Here is a 17868-nt window from a genome sequence, read left to right as displayed (position 1 = left end):
AGAGAGCAGACAGTGCCATCTAGTGGAGATAGAAAACACTGTCTCATGAAGCCTCATTCAAACTCTACTAGCTGATTGTTCCTCGGCTCGCAGTGGTCAGTATCCGTCAGAAAATGAATTCGGAGTGGACCAACACCAACTCCTTGTCAGTATCGCCCTCACTTTTAGATGCAATTTTTTCTTTTTTCACCTCCGTCCGAGTACTCTTTTGCTTGGTGACAGTTTCAAAAGCCACTGACCACTGCGCACTACCTAGATGTTTGGTAACTACATTTAAGAAGGATTTTCAGCTTTTGTTTTAACCGTTTTTATCGCATCTACAGTGAACTTCCAAACCTTGTGAGTTCTTGTCTTCCTCTTTTAGTGTTTCTTTCTTTTCTCTTCTTCCCTTTTTTGGTTGGACCCTGACACCCTCATGAATCTCTGGTCTAAAAATCCACCTTCCTCCCCCTTTTGCTCTCTCTCTCCGACTCCCCCTCTTCCTCCTCCATCAGGAGGTTCACACCTCGGACGAGTCCGACTGTGACGACGAGCTCGACCCAAAGACCGGTATGGAGGTAGGAGCTTATGTTTTTTAAACACATGTTTATTGATCATTAAAGAATATTTCATGTTTTTTCCATCACAGGTAAGATGTACTAACGTTTGCGCCATGATTGATGTGAATTATTAAAAAGGAAAAATTGTTGCAAATTCAAGTTTAATTTATAAATACTCATTTATTGTTTGTCCAGTTATTTCCAGCATCTACTGACTAAAACTGTCACGTTTATTTTTACAGCTTCTAAACCCCAATTTCATCCAGGAAGGTAAGAAATATTTTTACTTCAGTTTTCTAGCATAAAAGTTTAATTTCACCCCAAAGAAAATTGAAATTCTATATTTTCTTGAATTATTTCTTGTCATTTAATTTACTTGCGTCTGTTGGATTCTCCTAAAATTGCCCAGGGAATTAAATGGAATCAGGAAAATGTCATTTAATATATATTATATATAATTGTGTAATACATTGTGATGAAATTGTTATTTTCATATTTCAAAATAAGTTTATAATTGTAAACAAATACTTTCTTACGTATGGGTTTTTTTTTGGAAACAAGTATATTCGATACCTTTTTAAAAATAATAATATAAATAAAACAAGCTAAATTAAAACATAATGTAATTTAGAAAACACATGAAATTTACCAAATAAGTGAAAAGAAAGATAAAGAAAACACAACAAAAGTAGACCTTTGTATGTTTTATATTTATTTAAATAGTGTAGCTAAATTATTACTTATGCTGAATTAGCATTTTAGCTACATAGGCATTAGAGCTGAATTAGCATTTTAGATAAATTATCACTAGAGCTAAATTAGCATTTTAGATCAATTAGCATTTTAACTAAATTATCACTAAAGCTAGATTCGCATTAGAGCTAAATTATCACGAAAGCTAAATTAGCATTTTAGATTAATTAGCATTTTAACTAAATTATCACTAAAGCTAGATTCACATTAAAGCTAAATTAGCAATAGAGATACATTATCACTAAAGCTATACTAGCATTAATGCTAAATGAGTTTATGTAATAGTATAGATTTTCTTCAAATACTTTTTCTGTACAAACACAACAAATGACTAAAACCATAAATCTGAGATATATCTACGCAAAAATAATACATTAAAATTCTTTGGAAGTTAGTAAATTTAAATCCTTGAGAAACAAAGGTTTGTAAAAAAAAAAGTAAAAACTTCATCCACTTGATTCTCGTCACAGTGGCTCCGGAGTTCCTGGTCACTCTCTCTGACGTGGTCTGTGGCTTCGGGGAGACGGTGGTCCTCTGCTGTAAAGTCTGTGGTCGCCCCAAACCCACCATCAGCCTGAAGGGTCCGGACCAGAACCCGCTCAGCAGCAACAACCGCTTCACCATCGAGATCCGGTCAGTGAGACTCGGAAAAGACCTTCTTTTTTTTGTGGTTCTGGTCCTGACTTGGATCTGGTTCCGCAGGGACACTGGCGACATCCTGCTGAAGGTGTGTAACCTGATGCCGCAGGACACCGGCATCTACACCTGCGTGGCCGTCAACGACCACGGCACCGCCTCGTCCTCCGCCACCATCAAAGTGCAAGGTGAGGGCGGCGAAGAAGAAGCTGGAGCGGGCGAGTGGATGACGGTTTCTTCTGCAGGTATTCCTGCGGCACCCGGGAGACCCGTGGCCCAGGAGGCCAGCAGCACCGCGGTGATGGTCCACTGGCCACCGCCGGCCTCGTCCTCGCACAGCAGCGTCAGCAGCTACAGCGTCGAGTACCGACAAGAAGGTGAGGGTTCAACGCTCCAGCCACGTAGACAGTCTGGTTCAAATACTTCAATGAACTTCAAATTAACTATCTTTTATTTATTTTTTATAATCTATTCTTGTGTAGTAACACATGGAATTAATGCAACTAATTGCAGTTAATCTTTAGATTATTATAATTTTGAGATTAATTTTGAGATTAATTTTGAGATTAATTTTGAGATTAATCTCCTTTAACGGTTTCTTGAATCAGTTTATTATCATGATTGATTTGAACAACTATTCTCAGTTTTTTTTTTTATTGTTAGATAGTATTAATCTAAAAAAAAAAGTCTTGAATTAATTTTTTGCGTCATATAAAACGCCTAAAATTAATGCGATTAATCAAGATTAATTCTTAATGTTGTTTTTATATATTGTCGTTGTTTGATGGAACTGATTCCAACGTACATTTTATTAAATCTATTATTTTGTATCATGTATGAAATGGATAAAATAAAGCAATTAATCATGATTAATTTTGAGATTAATCTTAGTTTTTTTTTGTTTGACGGCGCATTTAAATATACGTTTTCCTGTATCTATCCAGTGTGTCACACGTTACATAAAAACAAATAAACATGATTAGTTCTGAGATAAATTCTGAGATAAATTTATTTTATTGTTTGACGCCACTCATTTAAATATAAGTGATCTTAAATTTGATTTGTGTCATATGAAATCGTAAAATGAATGCGATTAATGTAGATTAATTTTGAGATTATTCTTTTTTTTCATTGTTCGACAGTCCTTAAATGAATGCCATTAATCAAGATTAATTCTTAATGTTATTATTGGTTATTGGTTTCTCGAACTTCTTTGTTTGTCATAGGAAACGCGTAAATGCAACTGATGCGATTAATTTTGCAATTAATACCACTTTTTTTAGTTTGAAGGCACATTTGAATATACATTTTCTTTCTATCACATGAAACGCAAAAAATAAAGACAAACAAACATTCATTGTGATATTAATATCTTATTTCTTTTCAAGGTTGGACGCCAGTCATTTAAATTTATCTTGAATTTATTTATTTGTCTCATATGAAAAGTGTTTTATGATATTGAGATTAATATAGATTAATTTAGAGATTAATCTTTCTTTTTTTATCATTGTTTGACAGTACTTATTTAAATATTGTTATTCTTGAATCTATTTATTCGTGTCATATAAAAACAAGTAAAGTAAACGCAACTGACACGATTAATTTTGTGATTAATTTTGCGATTAATTTTGCGATTAATCTCACTTTTCTTTCAATGTTTGGCAGATAATTTCCTTGAATCAATTTTACTATATCATATCGAATCACTCGAATGCCTTTTTATCTCGATTAATCCACGCTAATTTCAATATTAATCTTAATTTTTTTTCATCGTTTGATGGCACTAATTTAAATATATGTTGAGTTAAGCTAATTGCTGTTTGCTGTCTTCAGACTCGTTGCTATGGCAACAGGTGTCCAGCAGCAGAGAGGAGTGCGTCCAGGTCGACGCCCTCATCCCCGGGGGTCACTATCAGTTCAGAGTCCGGGCGTCCAACCACTGGGGGGTCGGCCCTCCGTCCGAGCCCTCCAACATGGTGACTCTCCCCAGCAGCAGTAAGAGAACGTCACGACCTTCAAAACCGACGAACGTCATTGAAAGTGTCTCCGACTAAAAACTCTCACCTGCAGACTCCGCCCACGATGGAACCGAGATTCAGTGGAAAGAAAACTTCGAGTCAAACTTCTCCGAGACCTGTGAGATCGGAAGGTAACTAGACTTTCACCTCGACGTCTTGACAACGAAAATAATTAATTAATTTGACCACCAGGGGGAGGTTTTCGGTGGTGAGGAAATGTCTGAACAAATCCACGAAGAAGGAGGTGAGACTCTTGAGTGTTTTCAGCGACGGCTCATCATTTTAAACGTGTTCTTGTGAAGGTGGCAGTGAAGTTCGTGAGCAAGAAGATGCAGAAGAAGGAGCAGGTCGCTCACGAGGCCGACATCCTGCAGCATGTCCAGAATCACCAGGTGGTGGCGCTGTTGGACACGTATGAGTCTCCGACGTCGCTGATGCTGGTCCTGGAGCTGTGAGTGTTTCATTCATGTGAAAAATATCAATAAAACGAAAACTCTCTCTCGCATCTCCAGGCTGGATGATGGACGTCTGCTGGACTATCTGGTCGTCCACGATGAGCTGATGGAGGAGAAGGTCGCTTTCTTCATCCGTGAAATCTTCGAGGCTCTTCAGCACCTTCACACCTGTCGTGTGGCTCACCTGGACCTGAAGGTGAGACCCTCGAAAGTACTCGGCAGTCATGGGTTGATGAGACTTCATGACATAGATGATGAGGTTTCATGAAACAGCTGATGAACTTTCATGAAACAGCTGATTATACTTCATGAAAGGCTGATAATGTTTCATGAAACAGCTGATGAACTTTCATGAAACAGCTGATTATACTTCATGAAACGCTGATAATGTTTCATGAAACAGCTGATGAACTTTCATGAAACAGCTGATTATACTTCATGAAACGCTGATAATGTTTCATGAAACAGCTGATGAACTTTCATGAAACAGCTGATTATACTTCATGAAACAGCTGATAATGTTTTATGAAACAGCTGATGAACTTTCATGAAACAGCTGAGTATACTTCATGAAACAGCTGATAATACTTCATGAAACACTGATAATGTTTTATGAAACAGCTGATGAACTTTCATGAAACAGCTGATAATGTTTTATGAAACAGCTGATGAACTTTCATGAAACAGCTGATTATACTTCATGAAACAGCTGATAATGTTTTATGAAACAGCTGATGAACTTTCATGAAACAGCTGATTATACTTCATGAAACAGCTGATAATATTTTATGAAACAGCTGATGAACTTTCATGAAACAGCTAATGAGGTTTCGTAAAACAGTTGATGAGACTTTATATTAAAGCTGATGAACTTTCATGAAACAGCTGATAAAGTTTTAATAAAACAGCTGATGAGGTTTCATGAAACAGCTGATGAAGGTTTAATGAAACAGCTGATGAAGGTTTAATGAAACAGCTGATGAAGTTTTTATAAAACAGTTGATGAACTTTCATAAAACAGCTGATGAGGTTTCATGAAACAGCTGATGTAGGTTTAATGAAACAGCTGATGAACTTTCATGAAACAGCTGATGAAGTTTTAATAAAACAGTGGATGACCTCTAATGAAACAGCTGATGAGGTTATATTAAACAGCTGATGGGGCTTACAGTGTCTATAAGAACTTAGTAGTTGGTCTCACCTGAAGTTCCATTCAGTTTTCACAAGTGTCTTCTGTTGGACTAGTACTTACAATGATCCTGGTTTCTCCTTGTCAGCCGGAGAACATCATGGTGGACCTCCGCTCAGAAACTCCCGCCATCAAGCTCACAGACTTCGGCGACGCGGTCCAGCTCTCCGCGTCGCGCCGCTACATCCACCTGCTGCTCGGGAACCCGGAGTTCGCGGCACCGGAGCTGATCTGCGGCACGCCGGTCTCCGTGGCGACGGACGTGTGGAGCGTCGGCGTGCTGGCCTACGTCATGCTCAGCGGAGTCTCGCCGTTCCTGGACGAGTCGCCCGAGGAGACCTGCGTCAACATCTGCCGCCTGGACTTCTGCTTCCCGGACGACTACTTCCTGGACGTCAGTCAGGCGGCGAAGGACTTCGTGAGGTCGGCGCTGCAGCAGGACCCCAGGAAGAGGCCGAGCGCCACTTCCTGTCTGCAGCACCCGTGGGTGAGCCGCGGCGGCGCGCACGGCGGGGATTACTCCAAGACCCCCCTGGACACGACGCGCTTGGCCACGTTCATCGACCGGCGGAGGCAACTGCACGACGTGCGACCCGTCACCAACATCAAGGGTCTGGTGAGCAACACTATGGGCAACACGCTGTGACCCCCTCGCTCGAGACCCCCCGTCACTTAAAGCATTTTGAACGTCAGGAATGTGAGGTTTACGATCCCAGTGCCTGGAGCCACATTTACAGGATGTACCTTCACCCCTAGTCGGGACTTGATCCAGGTCCGCTTCGGCTGCCTCGACCCAAAGACACAGCACTGTGACAGATCCGCGTTGTTTTCACTTCCCTTAAGTCTGCGCTTCACCCTGAACTGCAAGTGGATTAAGATTGTAGTGGACTGGTGTCGCCCCCTGGTGTCCGCCTCCAAAATCACTTCTTCATAGTTAAATCTTCATTTAGTCGACGAAAGACTCGAACCAATCGTTCAAACTACTCATTAAAACGGTCAAAACTACTCCCAAAAATAAACACTGTGCTTTAAGTTAATTTAAGGTCTTTCTTGGTACAAAGGTTGTCTTTAGTCGCTGAGTCTCCAGAGGTTTTATACGTTAATAAAACGGCCATTACTGTTGTAATGTTGACTTTAGTGTTTCAAAAACATGTGCAACATTAGTAATAAGAGAATTGTGTTAACATGACACCAGCAATGACTGTTTTACTAATGGAGATTCATTGTTTTACTTCACCTTAACTAGCAAGTAAGCTACTATAACTAGCAAGTTAGCTACTTTCGCGAGCAAATTGGTTATTTTCGCGAGCAAGTTACCTACCTTAGTTAGAAAGTTGACTATTAAGGTGGATGGTTGACTACTTTAGCTAACAAAATGGTTATTTTAGCTAGCAAGTTATCTACCGTAGTTAGCAAGTGGACTACTTAAACTGGCAAGTTATTTACTTAAACTTGCAAGTAAGCTACTTTAACTAACAAGTGAGTTACTTTAGCTAGCAAGTTGGCAACTTTGGCTAGCAAGTTATTTAATTTAACATACAACTATGCTAAATTAAAGTAGTCTTCTTTAACTAACAAGTTGGCTACTTTAGCTAGCAAAAAGTCTACTTTAAATCGAGTGAGCTACTTTAACCAGAAAGTGGACTACTTTGGCTTGCAAGTTATTTAATTTTACATACAAGTATGTTAAATGAAAGTGGTTAACTTTAACTAACAAGTTGACTACTTTAGCTAGCAAGTTATTTAATTTAACGTACAAGTATGTTAAATTAAAGTGGTCTACTTTAACTCACAAGTGAGCTACTTTGACAAGCAAGTTGACTACTTTAGCTTGCAAGATATTTAATTTAACATACAAGTAAGCTACTTTAACTAGCTTGTTGGCTACTTAACCTAGAAAGTTAGCTACTTTAAGGAGCACAAGTGACTTACTTAAGCTAGCATATTGGCAACTTCAGCTAGCAAGTTGAGTACTTTGGCTAGCAAGTTGGCTGCTTTAACTACCAGGTTTGCTACTTTATAGCAAGTGAGCTGCTTTAGTTAACTAGTTGGCCTCATTTGACGCAAGCTAGCTACTATAGCTAGCAAGTTCACCTTAAAGAAAACATGATAATTTAGCGCTGTAGTTTGTCGCAGGTTAAACAAATCAATCCAGTTTCTAACTTGAAAATAAACTAAACCTAATATTGTGCTTTACTTAATGGGATTTTTAGTTAAAATGATGGAAAAACAGTATGAATGTAAAGCAGAAAGATGGACCTTTTGAGAAACGTATATGATAAGTTTGTTGTTAAGTTTTAACATTTAAGTGTAAAAAAAAAATGTAAACTTTTTATTTTTCCAAGATTGTAAAATTTTCACCCACTTCACGATTGTGTTAGTTTTCAAATATATTGAGGCGATGGATTCATGAAAACCTTCTTCAATGTTCCCCACTTCAGACTGACAGTTGCTACAAATGTTTAATTTATTGAATGTTAATTTATTGTAGATGTAGAATTAAGTTTGCAATAAATAAGAGAAGATTCGATTCAAAACGATGCTGACGGACGATGCTGTGAAGACGGAAGAAAAAAAAAGACGTTTCCTGGACCGTTGGACGTCAAACTCTGGCACTTGAACTGAAACACCAGGACTCACGTTTTGTCTTATCAATGTTTACATTACACTTTTTGTCTAAAATAAAGTTGCGTAGCTAGTTTACAACAAAGTAGTATCAGGGAAGAAACCTGCATGTGAATCACCAGGTTTCAAACCCGTGTGTCTCATAAACTTCCATTAAAGGCGAAGCAAGAAAAAAAAAGACTTTTCTATTCATTTATCGACTCCAGTGGAACCAGAGCAATGTGTCTGCTTCACCTCTAGGGGGAGCTTTTTATATTTCACTTCTTTTGAGCCTTAAATCTGTTTAAAAACCCACTATTATGTTCTTATTATATGTTATTATGTTATTATATGTTCTTTATCTTTAGAATTACATTGTATCATCTTGTTCTTTCTCTTTATTTGTCTTTGTTCTTGTTCTTATTTTATTTTTATTTTTATGAATAATTGCTGTATTGCTGTGGCTAATTGGAAAAAAAACCAATTTGAACAGCTGATGATTTTCTTGAAACGGCTGACAAGGTTTTTATTAAATTACCTAACCTAACCTTACCTATAACGAGCAAGATAGGGTTGTTGTGCTAATGGCTACGTTAGAAAAACATTTATCATGGTCATATTTTAAGAAAAAATGCTTCTTTTTTTTTGTTTAAGAGACGAGAAGAAATCTTTCGGTTTTTAATCTTGAATGTCGTTTTCGCTAGAATGTGTTGTCGAGTTAAGGAGCGATGACGCCCCCTGGTGTTCAACTCCAGACATAGACGGGGCCTCTCGCTGAATAAAGTTCACATGATCGAATCATTTTGTTTTTCCATGTCTTAAGTGTCGGTTTTTAAAAAATATATATAAAATAAGAAAAGAAAAAACGTATATTGTCAACATTTAACTTGTATTTAGAATGTTGTAAATAATGTTAATAATTGAAAAAACATTGAGAAAATGTAAAAATATTTTTAATAAAATATGATATAAAACATTTTAAAGTCATATTTTAGTTTTGAAAAAACAACTTTAGACACAAACTTCTGATAGAAGGAGCGTCTTGACATTTTGTGTCGACAACACAATTGTGGAAATGAACGGAAATGATCGTTGAATGTCAACAACGTTGATGCGACGTCGACAGGAAATGTTAAGATGCTTTTAACAGCTGCGACATTTAAACGTAATTTGGTTTTGATTAGTGGAGGAAAAAACAAAAAAACTTGTTGACCTTATGATAACAATTATACCAGAGAATATTGATTTATTTTGTTAAAGTAAGACGGGAAAACAAAGATCAATTCCTTAAACACTTATTTTATATATTTGTAATTTCGTTTAATACATTTTTATCATTTGCAGTGAATCATCGTAAATGACCTTTTCCTTCAAAAGAAATCCTTTTAACGAGCTGAAAATAAGGTAAGATTTAATTTATTATCTTTATTTCTTTATTTTTTTCATGCGCGCTAATGCTAACATGCTATGACTTTGGATGTAGCTTAGAATGTTAGCTTCATGTTAGCATTTTAAATGTGTGTATTTCTTAGTAGTTTGGTGGTTTTTGGACACACCTGGGAAAACTACACCAGGTAATAAACATGTGCTTTTGTGTTGCAGGTTATTAGTGTGTTTTTTTTGTTGTTTTTATTAGGGAAAAAGTAGAGTTAGCATAGCATTAGCCGCAGTTTGCTTTAAATGCCTAATGTAGCAGACATTGTTTAGTTAGTGTAGTCGTTTTCTTTTAAGAAATACATTTTATCTATTGTGATATTAAAGCTTTTAAAAACCTTTTAAGCTGATATATACGATATATTAAATGTGACCTCTAGATGGCAGCGTGGTTCTATTTTTTCACGTGAAAATGACTTTCATCCTCATGTTTTGTGTTGTTTCAGATATTTGAGTTTAATTTTAAAGGATGAATGTGCCTTAAAATTGATGGATTGACTTAACTTAACTCAACTTAACTATAAGTTGAAAATTAAAGGCTTTACTATCTTTTTATTGAAAGTTTATGTCCATAAATAAGAAACTAAAGACAGAATCTTCTCTTAAGACTCAATATTAGCTTTTAAATCTCACTCTACTGACTTTATATATTTTAATGTATGTGTTCATGCCATAAATAAATTAAAAAACATTGTTTAATATGAATAAAAACGTTTTTAAAAGTAACATTTTAGCTTTTATTTAGCATTTTATCAGTTCATTCTTGAATTATTTCCCTCCAGAAAATGTCACTTATTTTCTCACTTAACTCAAAAAAAAAATATTTCAAATCATATTCCACCGTGAAAATATATTTTAGTTGGAAGTTCTAGTTTTCAAAATCGTGTTTCTCAACAAGAGTATTTATGATCCAAAACACTTTTCCCCCCCGACAGTGTTTAGTATTCAGGACATGGTCCACCACGAGGCACCGACCCAGAGAAAACTGTCCGTTTGGCTTTTGGACGGACATGAAAGTCCGGGCCAGACAGAACGATGCCGAGCACAGCTTTGTGTGGCGAGGAAAGGGTGGGCGGGGGGGTTGACGGTGCGAGTGTGTGTGTGTGTGTGTGTGTGTGTGTGTGTGTGTGTGTGTGTGTGTGTGTGTGTGTGTGTGTGTGTGTGTGTGTGTGTGTGTGTGTGTGTGTGTGTGTGTGTGTGTGTTGAAGGTTTTCTGGGAGGTCACCGTTCCTGCCAGTCATGCTTAGCCGGCATTAGATGCCTTTTAGTAGAGTTAACACTCGGATACAAGGAGCGTTTTGTGTGCCGGTCCCACCCTCCTCCTTCACCCGGGACCCATGCCAGAGAGCTGAAAGTACCCCCCGCACACAAAAGCTCCCAAAACTCGAGGAATATTAAATACTTCCCGATCCTCACCTTGAACGTTTCGTTACCGACTACGACTTTCCTTCTTAAAAGTTTGCGAGAAAAATCCTGGAACGTAACCATGTGAAGGAAACATGTTGGTTTGTTTGTGTTTTCATGTGCGAAAGTGTGTTTGTTTTATATGTTGTGAGTGTGTTTAGTCCATTAGTATTAGCATTGCAATGCAAAAACTTAATGATAATTGAAAACCTGAATGGTACTAGTTCTGGTTTTGCCAACTTTTATTCTTAAAACTATGATAATATTATAGTTAATAAGACTATGCAATAACTTATATATGTTAAAGCAACAATTTGTAGGTTTATTAAGATTGTATTTGTCTCCCCCCAGTGTCACACCAGTGTCATTTCTGTTCTGAGGAACCTCTGTTGCCTTTTGCCAGATACTACATGTGAATCTGTTAACAAAATATCAGAAAAATCTTGTTCAAGTCAGTTCTTCCTGATCATTTTTCGCAGTACTTAAAATGTAAAAAAATAAAGAATCCGAACCACTGCTGTAAAGTTGTTTGGTGGTCATGTGACATTTACGTTGGTGGTCATGTGACACTTACAGTCTCTTCGGACTGGATAAAAGTTGAAAGATAAAAGTTTCGTAGTGATAGTATGAAGTTAATGTAGTAGCTAGAGAGTTCTACTACATGATTCATAGCTGTAAAAATGTAAACTTATATTTCCAAAAATGTGGAAAATAATGTTGAAATGTTACATAGTGCCGCTTTAATTCAAAATTATCTGCTCGAGTATTTACTTCTACAAAAGTACTGCACTGGGAGGAAATATCATTTTGAAATCCCCTCAATTGACCTGTTTTGACACATAAATACCTACAAGATACATGAAAACTATAGCAGGAAAAAGTGACAATAATAAACTAAATCCACAGTAGGACTAATCTTTGTCGGCTAAAATAAAAAAAATGATCAGGAACAAGATGCAAAGACGGATTTAAATACATTGATGGACCAAAAATATAAAGTATAATAGTTTTCATTATAAATAAAAAACGGTTTTAGAGTTGTTTTTGATAATTTTATGATTTTTTTTACTTAATCTTTGCTATTCTATGTCTCGCAGACATTTGCGCATACAGTTTATCTGATATTTCAATAAATAACAACCGTGTTAAAGTTGAACTGATCCTAACAAATCCTAACAACAAATTATTCTCCAATTTAACGCAAAAAAAGTTTCACTCTGACACCGAAGGTTCCCACGAAAACATCTACCCGACACTTAATGGACCTGCACTACATGTGCTGAGCTATAAATACCTCTTGACATGTGAGTTTATCTTTTGTTTTTAACCATTTACGTTGATCATGAACCAAAACTTCAACTTTTAAACGCGAAGTCATTCTTTGAACGACGACGATCGTCGACATATGTTAAACGTTGAAACATTAAGTATGGAGTTGAACTTCTTTTCTTGATGTCCTGATGTCTTCCACATGATGTTTTCTCAGGAATGCAATAATCACAGATGCCAACATCTGCATCGAGAATGTGCGTTATATCTGTGAGCGCTCATGTTGTTGTCGTCACTATTTTTGTGTTTTAAGAAGTGTTACACATGTCATACTGCCAGAGGGTCCCGATCCTTTAGTCTTTCTTTGGTGCCAAATCCTGAATGTATAGAAGTCAATCACTAGTGCACGAGAAGACGCATATCTAGACGCTCAAGAATTACCAATCTGTGGTCTCGCCACCAATTGATGCACTTGAGACCATTCATACCGCTTGCTCCCAATTACCCATCAACCCCCCTATCAATCTCAGTTACATCAGTTACAATTCGGGGCTCTTGCCAAACTGTGTTCCTAACAGGGCGCCGTCCTCCCACCATTGTGGGTGTTACTTCTTTATATTTTATTCACGCTATTAAACTATAGTATATTTGCATTTATATACATTTTTATTATAATCTTGGTTTGTGTTGTTATTTGTCATATCCGGTCTATCTTAGGGTCGCTCTTTGAAGAGCCCGTCAGTGACGTCACGTTTCTGTAGCTCAGCCAATCACAAGCGCCGCTAAAGTAGCAGAGAAGGGTGCAGGGCCGGGTCTAGGCAGGGGCAAGAGGGGGCCTGGCCCCCTCAAATAAATGTTGTGCCCCCTCAAACTTACATGTAAGTAAGTAAGTAACAGCACAATGCCCCCTCAAGATTTGTGGCTGCCCCCTCATACATGCCTGTCTAGACCCGGCCCTGGAAGGGTGGTCTCTTATTATGATTTCGGGGCGCTGGACCCAGAAGATACATATTTTTGGGGAGTTTGAGGACGTGAAGTTTCGCCGGTGGATTCCCGCTCTTGACATTTTAATTGTACTTTAGTTTTTTTTAATAATTATTATTTTCTTTGCTGCGTATTTGTGTGTTTTTTTGATAATTAAGTAAAAAAAAAAAGCACCTCTGATTTTCTGGTGACGAGGACAGGTTTGTTAATAGCTTTACTTTAGTTATTAATAACTTGGTTTATTCTGTATGAAGTATTTTATAGTATAATTAAAATGTGATTTTATTTGTATCTGAACAACTTGCATAATAAACAATATTATTCATCATTAGCTTTAAAAGGGTTGATTTCTACAATAAATATTGTCTAAGTTTAGACAATTTTCGACTCATTCTATCAATGGTATATTCAGGGTAATGTACTGGAAAAGAGCACCACCTAAAAAAAGTTTTTTACCACCCACCACGGACTGTTATTGTGTCTTTTTCGCACTGATGATATACCTTTACGTCGTGCAGGATCTGACATTAAAGTCAATACCATCTAATCCTGTTCGGCTCATTTAAAACAGCCTGCATGTCATTAAAAACATCGTCATACTCCAGAATTTTGGATCTGATTTTCGTTGTTATGCTGATGTCGCAAACATCTGTGCGTTGTGTAAAAATAGTTGGCATAGAGCTCGACAAACGGGCGAAGACAAACGAGGAAAAACCATCGACCGACCGAAGAAATTCGAGGAAAAAGGTGTCGATTAAATGACGACGCCGGACGAACATCTGTCCGTAAACGGTTCAGGTGAAGAACACACTTGTTGACATGCGAGCGTCTCTCAGATCTGTTTGCGGTTTCCTCCGTCATCGGCACGTGGACGCCACATGTCGGGCGTTAATCTCCGTCTCTTTCTTTCTGACTCATGGTGTTCGCCGTGTCCGTCTGTGTTTTTAATGAACGCTTTAAATGCGCTTTAAATGAAGTGATGTCATGTGAAGTCACGCCGGCTAATGACCGGTTACTCTGCGGCGCCTTTTCCCTGAGACATCACAACATCCGTCGGGGAGACGACAAATAACCGTTTGAATAATGATTCCACAAACTCGTCATCTCTCGCACGACTCGAGAAACTGGAGATTTAATGCAGAGATTTCGGTCGAGGAAGTCGGTCGAAATCCTGCGTTTAAGAGCCGGAGACGAATCAGTGTAGGACATGTGTGCCTGTCTGTGACCCCGGGCGGCATGCATTATATATTGTGTAGGATGCAACATTTATGTAGGTGTGTGTGTGTGTGTGTGTGTGAGAGATGAAGGCGCCGGAGATATGAAAAAAAAAAAACTCATTCAGTTTCTACTCCACATCTGTAAGTCCTCACATGCATGTTTCGGCCTTGAGTTCCTGAATCAGCACATTTTTTTTATACCGTGCAGATGTTTCATTAGCAGAAATGACAACATGCATACGATGGTGTTCAAAAGTGTTTTTTGGTTGAGTTACGATCAGATAGAGTTCCACCAAATCTTCAACAATATTTAGTGAGATATTGTGGCAGCATATGAAAAATGTTTTATGAGGAACACCCGGAGCATATATATGTACGGAGCTCCAGGGGATCCTGCCACAAAATAAGGAGTGTAATTATCTCGGGGTCTTGTTCACGAGTGAGGTTAAAAATGGAGTGTGACTTTGAGAAGTATATTGGGGCGGCCTCAAGGGTCTGGGTTAGTAAAGTTAACCCAAAAGGCAAAGCCTGGCTGGAGACCCTAGAGTAGGACCAGGACTATTTTGTCTCAAATCCCAGACTTCTCTAAGTGCACTGCTTTATAGTACACTGTGTGACAGTGCACTTTCTTGGGCAGTGCTCAATTTTCGACAGGGTAGTACTGTCAAACTAGTAGTACCCTACTGGTAAAGTTTTTACCTTACCTTTCCTTACCTTGTCTCAAATCAAACTCTGCTGCTACATGTTGCACACTTAGAACCATAAAGTAGATTCCAGGCGTTCATTGGTTTGAAAGATTTTATTCCTCTGTAGACAGAAACACACGAGCACTTGACTCGCTGTCCATCGAATGATTCTAGAGCCGAACGGACCTAAAAAGACCCTAAAGCTGCCCAAAGTGCCTGCTAGAGTTTTACTCCCTGTCCCTGTCTAAAAATAGAAATATAATGTACACATGCATGATACAAATTAACAAAGCTCACACAATAACATAACATAATGAAAAATAAATAAATAAGAAAGGGGTGCTCTTTCAATATTAAATATTACTATTGCTCCACATACACACTTACCAGAAATGACTCTAAACAGCTTCTTCTTCTACTACTTTTTAACGCTGATTGTAACCGGCCGTTGGAACACTATCACCAACACTTGACAGCACTTTTAGCCAATTGTTGAAACAAGTTATAAAGTTGTGTTTCATTTTGTTATTACTGTTGTTGTGTTGTTTTGTCGTAAAATTAGTGTTTTCTCGAGACAGTATCTGCTCCGAAGACGTGTCGTGACGTAGCTTCCGTTTAGAAAAATGTGGCGTCATCTACGTCAAGATGGCGGCCATGAAGGATGGAAAGTGTCCATTGATCCACACTCAATTTTCTTGCCATTTGATTGCTCATAGCACACTACATTTTCACACACTGCTCACCTATGTCTCCCAGCTGGGACACACTTTCCACAGGGAAGTGCTGGACGATGTACCTGAGGAGGGGAAAATGTTGGCTTCCTACTAAAATAGATTGTAGCCCCCCTAACTGTCGTAAACCTTCAGTGTACCACCACTTGTCTATATGCAGTTTCAAAATATCTAGGCCGGACCACATGGTCTACTGATGTATCTCCTCCAGGACTTGGATCAGCGCATTGGTCAACACCTGGACAGGATGATAGAAGTGTGAATGACAGAGTAGCACAACGATTGTGTCTCTTGGTCTCTTATCATTTCTCCGATCCTTAAAACTCTTCACTGGCTTCCAGTTTGTTTCAGGATCAACTTTAAAATTCTGGTTCTTACTTTCAGATCTATTCATGGTCAGACCTTCCATCAGTGATCTGATCCAGACTTACACCCCAGCTCGGGCTCTGAGGTTTGTGGATCAGAATCTGCTGATGGTTCCTGAACACGCTTCAGGACCAGAGGAGAGAAATCCTTCCAGACTGTTGCTCCTAAGCTTTGGAACCATCTCTGTGTTTGATGATCTACTGACTCCTTTAAGAAACATCTTAAGACCTTATTTGTTCAGGATTTTCCTTGATTTTCTGTAACTCCTGTGTTGTTCTCAGTATTATCTTGACCTTTAAAGTATATACTTTATTGAATATTGTTTTGATTGTTTAACTGCTTTGTTACCCTGATATGGAAAAGCGCTATATAAATAAAAATTACTTATTTACTTACTTATCCTAATGCCCGTTGCCGTACAACACGGATCAGGCACTGGATCGATGAGTCAATATAGCGTCTAATAAAAAGCACCTTTGATGCGATTACAGTAGTTCTGCCGGCACTGACGGACAAAAAGACAAACAAACGAGCGAAGAGACATGAAAGGACGGAGGGTTTGTGTCGAAAGAAAAACAGGATTAGCGATGACACAAAGAGGGGGATGAAAAGATTAAACCAAAAGCTGATTGGAGGACATGAGATGACGCGTGATGACAGGTCAACAAAAGTTAAAGAAACAGATGTCCGGTCACTCAGCAGTCCGAGTGATATTGAACAAGACTTAAAAGCCACTCGTGGTTATTAAAAATGCATCCGAGGTCGGCGAGACTGTTTGTTCCTGTTTGTGTGAAGTCTTGGATCACAAGACGGCTGCTCGGACGGAGAATCAACTTTGACTCAAAGGCTTAAAAACTATTATCAACTCTTGTTATCGTAGGTGAGCCACGGCAGGCCTGAAGATTTTCCACTAACCACGACCAGATCCAGACCCTTGAGCAACTTCTCTCAGAATTGTGGCCTCCAGTAAAAAACGCATTTTTAGTACTTTGCAATGTTTAGAAGACACTGGAGTCAATCAAGGTTAAGGCATCACTAACATTAGGATTTACCCATCAGGCTGTGAGAATAGACGATCCACCAAGAGTCCATCTCAGTGGACGATCCATTACCTAAGCATGTTGCCTAAAGAGGCCAATACATTTTAATCTATCAAGTTCATTTTAATCTATCAAGCTCAGCGTAAGATGTAGATTGTCACTATTGTCACTGAATCTTGACTTCAACTTGTCTATACCCATAGATACCAAACCAGCTGACTAGCTCTTTGGGGTCGGGATCTGTGGGGTTTTTTTTCAGTAGCCACAGCCGAAGAGTACCCAGTATATTTAAGGCATAAGGACGATGTATCACATGGTCAGTTTTACACCTTTTCCTTTGTGATATCTTTGGTAGCGAGTGCTCTAGCACTGCGCACATTGCTAGAACCGTATTCAATAAGGATGCTACAACTTTTGTCTAATCTTTCATTTATTCATTCATTCATTTTCTGCCACATATTCCCTCATGGTAGTCGCAGGGGGTTGGAGTCTTTCCCAGTTACTTCAGGCAAGGGGAGGGTAAACTCTGAACTGGATACCAGT

General features: G+C 38.3%; 1 protein-coding gene across 1 annotated transcript in view; it reads left to right on the top strand.

The window, feature by feature from the left end:
* Positions 1-8920, top strand: part of kalrna (kalirin RhoGEF kinase a) — a 129195-nt gene extending 120275 nt beyond the window's left edge. The window contains exons 59-69 of the mRNA XM_087803518.1: positions 495-557; positions 782-809; positions 1763-1925; positions 1995-2116; positions 2174-2305; positions 3762-3923; positions 3999-4077; positions 4139-4190; positions 4249-4397; positions 4459-4597; positions 5679-8920. Of these exons, the coding sequence (XP_087659644.1) occupies positions 495-557; positions 782-809; positions 1763-1925; positions 1995-2116; positions 2174-2305; positions 3762-3923; positions 3999-4077; positions 4139-4190; positions 4249-4397; positions 4459-4597; positions 5679-6236 (1647 nt within the window). The 3' untranslated portion in view covers positions 6237-8920. The remainder of the gene's footprint in view (positions 1-494; positions 558-781; positions 810-1762; positions 1926-1994; positions 2117-2173; positions 2306-3761; positions 3924-3998; positions 4078-4138; positions 4191-4248; positions 4398-4458; positions 4598-5678) is intronic.
* The last annotated feature ends 8948 nt before the right edge of the window (positions 8921-17868 follow it).

The sequence above is a fragment of the Callionymus lyra genome, chromosome 12 (assembly GCF_982586985.1).
Source record: "Callionymus lyra chromosome 12, fCalLyr1.hap1.1, whole genome shotgun sequence".
Lineage (NCBI taxonomy): Eukaryota > Metazoa > Chordata > Actinopteri > Syngnathiformes > Callionymidae > Callionymus > Callionymus lyra.
This window is presented reverse-complemented; position numbering and strand designations above follow the sequence as displayed.